The sequence below is a fragment of the Sinocyclocheilus anshuiensis genome, unplaced genomic scaffold (assembly GCF_001515605.1).
Source record: "Sinocyclocheilus anshuiensis isolate Anshui unplaced genomic scaffold, SAMN03320099.WGS_v1.1 scaffold28, whole genome shotgun sequence".
NCBI classification, from domain to species: Eukaryota; Metazoa; Chordata; class Actinopteri; order Cypriniformes; family Cyprinidae; genus Sinocyclocheilus; species Sinocyclocheilus anshuiensis.
This window is the reverse complement of record NW_015555724.1, coordinates 348,432-362,126: the sequence shown is the minus strand read 5'-3', so window position 1 is coordinate 362,126 and position 13,695 is coordinate 348,432. Positions and strand designations below refer to the sequence as shown.

Below are 13,695 nucleotides of genomic sequence, written 5' to 3'. Positions count from 1 at the left end.
GGGAAAGCTGGCAGGTAAAATATACAAGCCACTAACTGTAATGTTTGACCCAGATAGATCATTAAACTTCATAACACAAGTCACTAAGCACAGAATGTCTATTCATTCAGAACATCTATTTATCACCCAAAGCCCTAATGGATCTGTGAATCACTCTAATGCATGACTAAAAAAAGGAAGAAACAGTGTGAAACTGCACATCGATGTTTTATTTTTTGCCTTGAGAGTCAAGCACTTTATTTTTGTAAGTTTAGGTAGGGAGTAGTCTGAGTTAATTGAGAATCAAGGCACATTTTGTCTTTCTCACAGCCATTTTCGGTCTGCCTTCCACAAGACTGCCTCCACACAAACCAAAGAGACTAGAAAATACATCCATCTTTTACAACAGAATCACTGACATGGCCTCTGAAACAGTTCATTGCACAAACCAAAAAGTGAACCTACTGCAAGAAAATGCATTCATCTGTTTCTTACCTCTGTTTGATGAGGCACAGGATTAAATCCACACTGATTACACACAGTGGCCTTGCATTCAGTGCAGGTACTATAGTTAGGAGGATCTCTTCTCAGGCTTGCCTTGCAGAGTGGACAGGCTTTGGGAAGAAGTTTCGGGCTTTGATCCAATTTAGTAGCCTGAGCAGATGAGGATTCCTTTGTTGTCGTTGTTTTTTGAGTGTCTTGGGGTTTATTTTGTTGCTGTTGCCTTTTTCCCTCCTGTGTCTGTGATTTAGGAACATTGGGGGAGCCCTTAGAGGCCTCTGAGCCTTTTCTTGAGGAAGGGGGTGTGGTGTTCTTGGCAGAGGTTTGGGAAACAGTGGAACCCTTGGTTGGTGGGGTCGTGGAGGGCTCATCCTGGACAGCTGAAATCAAATTGGATGCTGAGCTAAGAAACGAAGAACCAAAGCCTAGAACCTTTCCAGAAACAGAAGAGGCACCAGGCTGTGGAGAAGGAGAGCGGGATCGAGCACCACCGAAACCGAAACCAAAGAAACTGGACTCTTCTTCTTTTTTAGGGGGCTCAGTCTTTGATGGTATCTCAGTTTTGGCAGGAGGAGCACCTTTTGTTGTCTGATGTGGAAGAGGTTTTTGTTGTGACGTTTGCTGCGACGGATGAGTTGCACTTGTGCTGGACTGGCTTGACAGTTTCTGACCCTCTGTTGGTTTGGTTGGCTGGCTGGCAGATGACGGCATCTGCTTACTATGAAGAGTGTCTTTCTTTGCAGGGTTCTGTGATGGTACGGAGTCCTTGGGCTGGGGCTGGGCTTTTAGTGTAGGAGGTCCGCTGTTCTCTGCCCCTCCAAGAGCTCTCTGCATCTGGCAATTCAGGCAGAGCCACTCCTTAACCTGCGTACATGGAGAATACACATTTATGTTATACAATTGCTAGTTTTTAACTTAACAAAAATGAAAATGAATCAGTTGTTCTGCATTTTTACCAACAGAAAGACAATTTATACAGTGAAAAATGTCTTCTGAGGAATTAGCATTACTTATTCATGGTTGCATCGGTAAAAAACTAAATTTACTACTTTAGCGAATGGTGATAAATAATTGTGAAAAATATGAGCTTCTGGGGGGAAAAACTCTTCTTCAAGGAATTAAAACCATCACAGTCCAATACAACATGCTTCAGAGACAGTGGACTTCTGGATTGAAATACATAACGTTGGATCTTTACCTGATAGTAAAAAGTGACATGTAAATCTAGAGAGGTCTATTCAGCAACTGATATTGATAAAGATCTTGTTTCTTTTCCTTTTTAATTTTTTCCTTGTTTCTTTTCCTTTTTAATAAAAAAAACTAAAAATACTTAAAATGAGGCATGAATATTGTATGCTACTGCTTTATGTATCATGCTAATTACAGATAAAAACTAAATGAGTTAGGGATTTGTACTCACGGTTGCATCTGGAGGACTGAACCCACACATGTTGCAGACCACTGATTTACATTGTGTGCAGGTGTTATGGTTGGGCGAATCCTTAGACTTAAGATTGAGTTCTGTATTTTTACAGACTGGACAGAGGGATTTCACCCAAGCTCCAGATCCACCTTTCACCTGAGGCTCTGCTGAAGGAGGCCTTGAGCCAACTGCACCTCCTGGATGAGACCCAGGTCCACTTGGGCCTTGTTGTTGAGGTCCACCCTTCCCAACACCCTGCTTAGGGGATCCACCCCCACTTGCTCCTTGTTGCAATCCTCCCCTGCCCCCTCCCTGATGTGGATGATCTCCTCTCCCAGTTCCTTGCTGTACAGGACTTCCCCGACCAGCTCCTTGTGGTTGAGATCCATCCCGTCCAGCTCCTTGGCCTCCCCTTCCCACACCCCGTGTCTGCTGTCCACTTTGCCTCTGAGGCCCCTGTGAGGCAGGTTGGCCATTCCCCTGCTGTTGAGGATCCTTCTGCTTTGAGGGTCCTGGAGGCTGCTGTTGTTGCTTTTCCTCCTCATCCCCAAAATGACTGAACTTGTTTACAGCAGAGGACATTGCACTTAGAGGATTCCCCCCACTCAGAAAGTTGGAGGAGAACATGTTGGCAGTTGGGAATGGGGCTCTGAAGACTGGTGTTGGAGAGGGCTGGGATGGGAGGAGCCCAGTGGAGGGATTCTCTCACCAGTTGCAGTTATCCCTCACATCTACCTCCAGTGTCCCTTAGGAAATAGAAAATGGACAAAGAAAAGAGAGAATTCACACATTACTTGTGTTTTTAATGAATGCATATATATGTGCATGCATTAAACATCAAGTAATACCATATACATGATAATATTAAAATATTAATAGTTCCAGACTCAAAACATAAACAAAAGGATGCGATACCATGGTACAAATTTAAATATCTCAGAAATGCTTTATATTCTGCATAAGGCAAAATGAGATAAATGAGAATAGTACTTTGACTGAAAGTATTGCTATTTAGCCAAGTCGTCTTCAAAGCAGGTAAAAACCTAATTTATGCAAGAGTGGTACATAAAATAAACAAAAACATTTTAAACAAACAGTTATCAACTTCATAATCGGTCACTGACATGTAGAGGTTGTAGACTGTAGATGATCAATATCGCACTGTCACGCAGTAATCACTGACACATAACATCCAGTCATATGGTAAATAAAAGAGCTAACAGTGAGGGATAGAGGTTCCCTTACTGCCCTGATCATCATGCATTCCCCTTTTACATAATCTAAACCTATTTTAATCATCACTTTTTCATTATTATGCATTTTGCATGATCTTATATTACCTGGTGTTCTGAATTACATTGCACTGGAATGCATAAAATATCGACGACATATCTGTTATAGACCATACTATGAAAATAAGTATTGCCTAAAAAGTTGATAAAAAACAGTTCATGTCCATGATATTTGATAACTACAATCCAAATTATGAGTTCGATTCTGCCGTTACAGAGTCAAAACTAATGACAATTTGGCAAAGACAATTTTACTACACATATTGTTTATCACCATGTGAAATACAGATTATATAAACATCTAGCATGAATATGCAACAGTGATGAAACACTGAAAATCTCGTGTAAATCATGACTGCATTCGCCCTGTGATTGACTGTGCGTTTGGACATTTCCCTTCAGCACCCTGGACAGCTCTCTACACTCAGCTCATGCATCGCGTAATTCTATGCGGACACATTTATGACGAGGAACTTTAAAGGGTCAGTGGGTACTCTGTGTGTATTTATTCGCAAATGTATAAATGTTTTTCAGTATACCGCGTGCCATCAAAATTATATCCACATTGGCGATCATTAACCTGATATCAACGTTAAATAGTCACGCTGTGTTCTTCTAACAGCCTACAAACATATATTGACAGATTAAGTTTTTTTTCCTGCTTCTGCTGCTTCAAAAGCAACATCTATAGCCCGTTTACAGAAATCCTCCGTCGGCATATCCGGGTTGTAAAACCTCCGCTGCATGTGTTAAACACAAATTGGTTTACAACATTATGTTAAAGAACACTTAATGTTTCGTTGGGACTGGCAGTCTTAGTCACAAAATATAAGGATACGTTTTTACTCCAATTTACCAAAAAAAAAAAAAAACAAAACACTGTAATATTATAGGTTGGTTATTTGATATGAGGTTGTAGATGGTAGATGATCAATCTCAGACAGTCACGATCTGCAGTAATCACACTGATTTCGCCACATAACATGCATTCAAACGGGAAATAAAGGAGCAAACGGTGAGAAATGGAGGTTCCCTCACTGTCCCGATCATGATGCATTCGCCCTTGATCAAACACTGTCGGAGGATTTCCCAGCCTCATCACTAAAACCGCATCCTTCCGAAAGCATTTCCAGACTAGAAGTATTCTTCTACTACAACACACCATAATCATCCTTCCTCAAATCTACCACTTTCCATGTGATCACATGGAAAAACATGATTATTTTCATCATAACGGCCGGCTTAAGTGGTACAAACAGCATCCTACCTTACAGCGTGCGAGCATCCCTGTTTATTCTCCCATTTCTGTCTCTCTAGTGCTGTTTGGTGATCGGCTGCTCGGCGTCTAGGATGGAGGGTTACAAGGATCTGAGGGCATACCCGCGTTCACAGTCGCCCCATCTGCGCATGCGCCGCACATGACAGGTGATCAGCACACATCACCTCGCGAAAATTGAATTTAAAGCGACATAATCATTCGTCTTTGACAAACTGTCCTCTAATAATCGGCTTCCGTTTGTTTGGGCATCTGTTAGGGGTTTGATATCGTTTGGGCAAAAAATAATCATTTTATTATTGAAAGCTCATAAGAATGTTGACAGTGCATCAATATAAATAAATAAACAAAAACACCATAGGCCATTATTAATATTTTCACAATACTGTTTTATTATAATTTTTATTTAAAAATGTTGATTAAATGTTTGAACATCCCTATATTTTAATATTATGACAATAAAGATTAATAGTGTTGTCTCCTGGTTAACCTTTTATCTGACTTTAATCTAAATGTATAATAATATAAGGAAAAGGTGGGTACTTTAATAATGGATAAAACAAACAAAACATCTAAATAAAAACATGACAACTGCAATATTATCCACTCCACTATCAATGCACAATGATACTTCTAACCAACAAACAAGTAATTCCTCTTAACAAATAAAGTGCATTTATAAAGGAAACTCTACAAAGCAAAATATGTTTAAAAAGTAACCATTTCATTCACATCTTTTATGCATTGTGCTTGAATGAAAATAAATAAATAAACAAATAAATAAATAAATAAATAAAATAAATGATCCCCTGAGGGCAAATAGTGTGCAACATAGGGAATAAATAAATAAATATTATTAATTATTATTATTATTATTATTTCTTCTTCTAATAACTGTGTGCACTGGATGTAAGCTGCTATAACATGCAATATGGTTTATGTTTATTAATTTAGAAAGTCAACTGCAGTCAGTATAAAAGTCTGTGCCTGTGGCAATGGCTTAAATCAGTTCACCTTCAAATTCACAGTAAACATTGGTGGGGTGTGACAATTCCCTTTCTCACTTGTCTCTTCCACGTTCTCTCTATGCCTGCCTGTCATTTGTATGTGCATACTCACTCACATGCAGCATCATTCAATTCTCAGGCAGCGAGAGAAGCATGCTTTTTCTCCGTCTGCATTATAGGTTTTATTGCTTGGCAGGATCAGATATGGTCCTGAGAGAATGTAATGTGCTCCACTCTACTGCTAATGGTCGATCCATAAAAGACCATCAGTGCCGCCATGCCAGCACCATTACCTGAGTCTTGCTGCCCCATCCTTCTTCCAGAATGAAGCTCTCAACAGTCATCAGACTTCAAATATCTCAATAGCTGGCCAATATAAGATCTCCACTTTCCTAATGTCTCTAAAGCAGTGGTTCTTAACTGGTGGGGATGCAACAAAAACTGGTTGCATTATAATTGTGCACAATTCACAAGTTTATCTTTGTGCAATAAATAGTTATGGTACGGCATTGGATCACCAATCTGCTACAGTATTCCTGAACTACCTGCCTTTTAACTTCCAAAAAGTTTTCAAACCACAAAGGAAGCAAAGAACCATAAACATCTAATGAAGTGTTAAAGGTGCAGTAAGTACAACAGCTAGCGGTTGAAATGGGGACTGCAGTCCAAATTCAAACTATTGTTTCTCCCGCCCCCTCCTCCTCAGACTCGAAGTTCATGTGGGTTGCCAGATTGAGGACACGCAACAGAAACCAGCGCAGCTGACAATGGAAGGCAACAAGCTTTACACTGAAAGTTTATGAGTTGATTTATCCATGTTTTAACATGCCTCTCTGGTCATAGAGCTTTTTAGATGGATGCCGAGGCTTTTTAGGTCGGGTAGAATCTGCGATCTCTGACTCGATCTCTGACGTTTGCTGCGTTCAATGCCTTCAATACGCTGTTTTCCACCAACTGGCAACCCGGGGATTTCGAAATACTATTGGTTAAACTGGCAGTGGGAGGAATCACATGGACCAAAACACAACAGACATTCCGACACGGAATGCACATTTTCAAAGAAGAATATCTGGCTGTACCATTGTTTTTCTGAGAAACAAGTATGTGAACTTAGCATGCTACCTACATACCTGTGAATGTATTATGGTGTTTATGCTTTGGTACAGTCAAAAAATCACATACAGGACCTTTAATCTCTTCTTTACTGAACAGTGATTCTTTCCCATGATATCCACTCAGCATTTGAGCAGTTTTTTTAAAGCATTACATTTAAAAAGGCCTGTTAACTGACTTTACTAAATTCAATGTTTGCAGAGCATGAGTGGTCACTTATCACATCCACACTGTCAAGGGCCAGTCATTCCTTATACAGTAAGTGTTCATCTTTTATCTTCATTCAGGCTTTGAACTGAGCCAAACTTGTACCTGTTCAAATCAAATTATTTTATTGACTCCATATTCTCTCTCTATTTTTCCCCTTTTCTCTAAAACGTCTAGTTGCTAGTGGAGCCTTGCTCACTCAAAAGTCAGACTGAAAACCATGTTGAATCGAGGTCACATTAATCAAGAGCACCTGGCTTACAGCCCAGGCAAGTTTTCTACAAGAAACATTTGATTCAAGACAGTAGACCAAGCCTGTCACCCTGTAATGCCCTGAACAAGAGCAGTCTAAACAATCTGCCAAGCTACACCACAGATTGCATCTCTCTGGGGATTAAGGCCAAAACTGCCATTTACTCCTTCCAATGCAAATTCATTCTCATCACTTTAGAAGAAGCCCTCAATCATTCTGAGTTATAGTCTAGCATTGGTTTATGGAATAATCATATATCACCTAACTGTAATGTGCAGAGTCAGATGTTATTGGGAAGAATGTCTCTTCCAGCAAAGTCAGCATGTCTTGAAACTATATCATTAATGAATCTCACCTGTTTGCCCAAATTTGAAGATACAAAATTAAAGATTTATTCACCCATAAACCAGAGTTCAGAACTGAACTGAGAATGCAGTTTAAATTACGATCCAATTAATGAATTTGGTTTGAACTTGAATTGCAATAGAAAACAGGATGCAGATTTGAAATTTCATTTCATATTATATAAAAGTAATTTTTAAGTCTTTTTATACTTTAACTTCAAACAAGGCTTTTTCAAGAGTTTTTGAAGTCTGAACAGTTGATAGCTAGAATGAGAACAATAGAACAATATAATGATTAAACAATAGAAAAATAATAAAATATAATGATTGACAAAACAACAGATAGAATGACAGACAGAACGACAGAACGATAGAACGATAGATAGAATGATAGATAGATAGATAGATAGATAGATAGATAGATAGATACTTTTTGTGTTTCCATTGAAGAAAAATAATCATTGTAACAATATGAAAGTGAGAAAAATGATTAACACATTTCTTTAATCCAAAATGAATTCCTACATTAGCATAAGGTTAGTGGTTATGTTTAAATAATGTATTTTTATAAATTATACCAACATGCTGGAAAATGTTCTAAAATTGTTTTGAATGAGGTATGTGGTGAGAGCCAGAAATCGTCTGGAAACATATGCATTGCCAAATAACATTGGCTCTAATGCAGTAATGTTAATATAAATGAGAAATTCAGCCAATATCTCTATTCCGTCACTGAGCAGACAGAATTCTGCTATTAAAACACACAGACTAAGACAGCCAGATAGAGAGTCACGTTTCTCCAGAGCCTGTTCCTGTGAGTGAGCGTGTGTACGGTGAGGACGTGAGTGAGTCGTGCATGGCTTCACTCTCCCACTCGGCCTGCGCGTCATGTGTTGGGGGAGGAACGCATGTATGCGTGTGTGGTGCTGATTATGTGTTGCGTCATGCGTGGGGAAGTGTAAACACTAGGAAGCTGGAATCATTTTTCCTCTCCCACCATTTGTCTGTGTGTGGGTGGGTGTGTATCATGGCCAGATTGGATTTTATATTTCTCTAGACATGATTACAGAACCATTCTCACCCAGAGGAACATTTGATTGCTCAGATATTGCTCTTTCAAAGCTCAGTGAACTCAATAGTTTCTCATTTATTTTTCAAAATGCATAAATTAAAAAAAAAATCTAATTTGTCTCAGATATTTTTCAGGGAGAAATAAAAATATACTACATAAATGAGATAATTGTTAACACATCAAGAGTAAAGAGAAGGAAGAAAGAAGAATGTGAATGAGTAATATTTGCGTTTATATTGAAATATCCTATTTTTGATTGCAGCTGTCTATAAGTATTGTTGAGTTCTCACCTGAAACTCTAAAGACACAATGGCACCAGATGGTAATACAATAGTACTGAATAAAGACCATATTCATATCTTATTATTTATACTGAATTCCAAGAAACTTCATAACATTGTTAAAATGTTTGGAGTCTTAGGAAGATTATATAATGTTTTGTATGTTCAGCAAGGTTGCATTTATTTGATCAAAATGCAGCAAAACCATTAATATTGTGAAATATTATTAAATATTGTTTTCTATATTAATTATTTTTTTTAAATGTAGTTTATTCCTGTGATGCAAAGCTGAATTTTCAGCAGCCATTACTCCAGTCTTCAGTGTCACACGATTCTTCAGAAATCATTTTAATATGCTGATTTGGTGCTCAAGAAACATTTCTTATTGTTATTATCAGTGTTGAAAACAGTTGTGCTGCTTAATATTTTTGTGAAACCTAAATAGAAAGTTCAAAAGAATAGCATGTATTTTAAACAGAAATAATTTGTAACACCCTAAATGTCTTTACGGTCACTTTTGATCAATTTAATTCACCCTTTCTGAAATGAAACATTCATTTCTTTAAAAGAAAAAAAAATCTTACTGACTCCAAACTTTTGAATGGTAGTGTATATACATATATGCACGCATATGCAGTCAACTTAAGCAGTTAAGTCAAATCTGAAAAATACTTACTTTATATTGAGTAAAATGACAATATAAAAGCCAATCATTTAATTTAGAAAACATGTCTTTATAATATCCCACTTAATATTTTTCTCATATAGCTGCCTTGATGTTTTAGGACGATCATTAGGAGGTCCTTGCCACTAAAAAGTTTGAAAACCCCAATCTAGTCATTTTATTGGTTTATTGTAGTTTGCCACAGGTCCATGTATAGCTCAGCTGTTTGTTTAATTGCATGTGTATGTGTGTGCATGTGTGTTTGAGAGATGTAGGAGCATGTCTTCGCTTTCGGAAAGCTCTGTTGGCCCTGAAATGTTATTCCATCAAACAAGCCTAAACCTTTTGACATTTGTCCTGAAACAAACTTTCTCTTTTTCTGTCTCTTTAAGTGTCTCAGCTTTTCACACATAAACAAACGTAGATATAGAAATGGATGCAAGCATGCGTTAACACAGCTAAAAATATACGCATACCAAAACACGAGGACACGAACAGATGGACAAGTCCAGATAAACAGAAGCCAACACTGACAAATACACATTCACACGTGTGCTCTTAACATTAGGCCTTGAACATTCTTGCTTTGACTCAGCAGTATTCATTCATGTAATATGAGTATATTTGAAGCGCACATGCTTATGTTATTAATTGGATGTTGCAATCTACTTATACACACACACACACAAAGGCAAACATGCACACAAACTTCTCTGCATGTGGAGTACAACAGAGGGTCAGGCTGTAATCAATACTGTAACTTGAACACATACTGTTTGCCAGTTTCATTAAATTTAAATATGTGCCCTAGAGAGGAACAAGATGGACCGGGTTGTCCAGCCAGAAAAAAAAAAAATAGCTCGACAACTAGTTCACACTGGTCAAAAATAATCCCATCCTCCATAACATCATTTCATATCTGCAAGCCAAGCGTGATGTAAAGCTTGCATGTATGAAAGTGTATGGTTACATTGTTGAATATATAATCTTGGGGCCAATAACATGTCCAAATTTCATTCTAGCAAAATAAGTAAATAAAATAATAATAATAATAATAGTAAAAATACATGATTGTAACCACTTACCTAATTTTAGTCCCAACAAATTAAGGTTGAACATGTAAATAACCCAAGTCCAGTGTGCTTAATGGCGTTAGGCTGTGTGAATTCTCTTAAAAAGCTGTTAAATCCACAATACATCAACGTCTCTCCTTGTCATCCATGTTCACAGGCTGCCACTGCACTGCCGCCACTAACTCTGATTTTCCCCACCACTGACCATCATCAACTATCAGCCTAAAAATACTCTTAAAGAGACAGCATCACTCTCTCTCCCCTCGCGCTCTTTGGACACCCTTCCAGCTGACTAGGGACCACCCTAATCTCCTCCTGCTCATACGGACCAATCAGAAGCAGGCAGGAAATCAGCAGTGATGTGTAGTGAGAGAGGAGGAGAGAGAGAAATAGGCATCTGCGGATAATAAATATGGAGGGAGCGTAGACAAGAATCAGCAGGAGATTATGTACTTAAAAGATCCTGTCCGGTATATGATGGCTTTGAGGATGCTGTGGATGGCTTTTTACCATTACCGGTTCAGCTTATGTTACAAGAATCACTATAAACTGCAACTCCAAATGTAGGATAGATAGATAGATAGATAGATAGATAGATAGATAGATAGATAGATAGACAGACAGACAGACAGACAGACATATAGATAGATAGATAGAAACCGTGAAGGCTTAACTGATGTGGTTTGTTGACGATTTCTGAGGTGAGGTTCTTACCCAAGCCACATCCCCCTGCCAAACACCGTCCTTGATGGAGTAACGCAATAGCAAGGTCTAGACACTAAGCACTGTATAATTGAAGAAGTGTAAAACAAGATGGGCATAAAACCTACCTCAGAAGTCCTGCCCTTGACTCTCAATGTTGTTTTAATGAGTCACACTCTCTCCAGACCTCAGGCATATCATTCTGTAAATATTCGCCTTTGGGAACGAGGTCCATGCAGTCCCCAGCATGTCTTCAAGCAGAAAGCAAACATTCAGAGACCATCTGTTGCATTGTGTGCTTGACATTTGAATGCTCCATTTTATTGTTACAAATGAAGTTATTGGGATTGCATTACATTGCTTAATAATAATTTTTTTTGCCTGAAGTGCAATTACAATGATAGTCAAGTGAGTTGTAAACAGTGAGTTTTTTGCAACAAAATAAAATTCCATAACCATTTTCCACCCTCTCGCTGACCATTAGAATAGGAAATTTATTTTTTTATTATTTTTTTTTGTGCAACTATTCCTTTAAGACTATGTGAACACTCTCTTTGCATGCAATATAAGTAAGAATGCTTACTTGCAGGTTGTCCAGTGTAGCTGCAACAGTCTCCTTGTGAAGTCTGCATCACATTGTGACATGATCACGAAACTGATCAGCTGAAATGTGCCACAAAACTGTTAAGGCCAGACTGAAATGATCAAGCACTTATAAACGTTATATAATAATAATAAACTTGCCTAACATTGGAATCCTTTAAAATTATACTTGTACTGCAAATTATGAACACTCTGAAATAATATCTACTACTTATAGTGTTACTTACTACTACTATGCGAAACACTGAATAGGCTTTGATGATACTTAATATAGGTTATTCTTACTATTTGGTGCTATTTCAGTTTGGTAACTTTCTATCAAAAAAAGTTTAAATGTCCATGATTTAATAATTTTATCTGAAGAAGGTCTTGTTACACTACAAGAAAAATATATTGGTCCAGCTCAGGATATTCTTCTTTAATAATTTTTCATGAAATTCTTCACACATGCAAGGGCCAAATGTCTACCCTGTTACAGGACATTCTCATCTTATTAATAATTAATTAATAGGTGTTTTGAATGTAGTTATTGCAATATTTACATTTTCTTTATTTCAACAAAGTGTTCATAAACAGGCATTTTCTTTAAAAAAAATATTTTGTATTTTAAGGCACAGTGTAATTTCAACATTTCTTTTAGAATAAAAACACACACAAATAGGTAACAGGGTGGACAGAGGGGAAACAGTGTGGACAGGACATAACAGATTGGACATCACACCACTGAACAACAAAATTTACAATCACTAAAACAGACAAATGGTTCTGTATACAACAATTTATAAGATTGAAGGCCAATTATCATGTTAAAGTAAGTTGTTCTTATACCTGTCATTATAAGATCTCACTTGTTATACTATCACTTTATTAGGCTACAAAATATGTTTATCATTGAATATGACAAATTTATAGTTTTAGAGAACATATAAACCATATCTTCAAGAACACACACACACACACACACACTGGTATTCCTATCATTATGGGTTCATTCCATAGGTGTAATGGTTTTTCTACTGTGCAAACTGTATTTTCTATATCCTTACCCTAACCCTACCTCTAAACCTAAATCTCTCACACAAAACTTTCTTCATTGTTAGATTTTCAAAACACTTCATTCTGTCTGATATATAAGCTGTTTTCATCATGGGGACCAAAACAATGTCCCCACAAGGTCAAATTTGATTGGTATTACTATACTTGTGGGGACATTTGTACCCCATAACGTAGAGGATACCAGTACCCACACCGACACACAAACACACACACACACACACACACACACACACGCATGCACACACACACACACAGACACACACACCACAGAAACACATACACACATTGTAATAACAAAATCTGATAATTTAATTATAGTTTCTACCTATCAACAAAGCATTCAATCATAAACTTTCATTTAACCTTGAGGGCCCTGGCTGTGGGGCATATATTGACTCTGGGGGACTGTCAGATGTTGTCCTGGCTCTGGTACAATCCTAATGCTTTCTTTTCTTTTCTCTCCATTTTTCTTCTCTGTGCTCTCTTTTCTCTTTCGCTGAGTTCTAACATTTTCTTTCTTCCTATAGGACAGAAGATGGATCCTTTATGTCCTTTCTCCACATCTTCTGCTCTTTATTGAGGTATATCTGCCATCTTTCAGGGTCTGCATCACACCGTGCCCTGTAGCGTCGCTGCTTTTATGCAGCCATTTCCTGACAAATACATTCATAACATTTATGCAACTCTCTCTTGAAGGTATATAACAAATAAATGCATAATAATTTAATTATAAGTAACAATACATGCTGTAAACATATTTATACACTTATTTATCTCATTTTTACATCCACTGTTACAATATGTCAGTAAAAGGAGGGATATTTTATGCTAAAGTCAGCCATTGCTACT

At 37.6% G+C, this 13,695-nt stretch overlaps 1 protein-coding gene across 1 annotated transcript in view; it reads right to left on the bottom strand.

Annotated features, from left to right (window-relative positions):
• Window positions 1–4,615, bottom strand: part of LOC107672584 (protein piccolo-like) — a 95,046-nt gene extending 90,431 nt beyond the window's left edge. Inside the window, exons 1-2 of the mRNA XM_016465835.1 lie at window positions 4,463–4,615; window positions 2,128–2,649 (exon numbers count right to left, since the gene is read on the bottom strand). Of these exons, the coding sequence (XP_016321321.1) occupies window positions 2,128–2,530 (403 nt within the window). The 5' untranslated portion in view covers window positions 2,531–2,649; window positions 4,463–4,615. The remainder of the gene's footprint in view (window positions 1–2,127; window positions 2,650–4,462) is intronic.
• Between the last annotated feature and the right edge of the window lie 9,080 nt (window positions 4,616–13,695).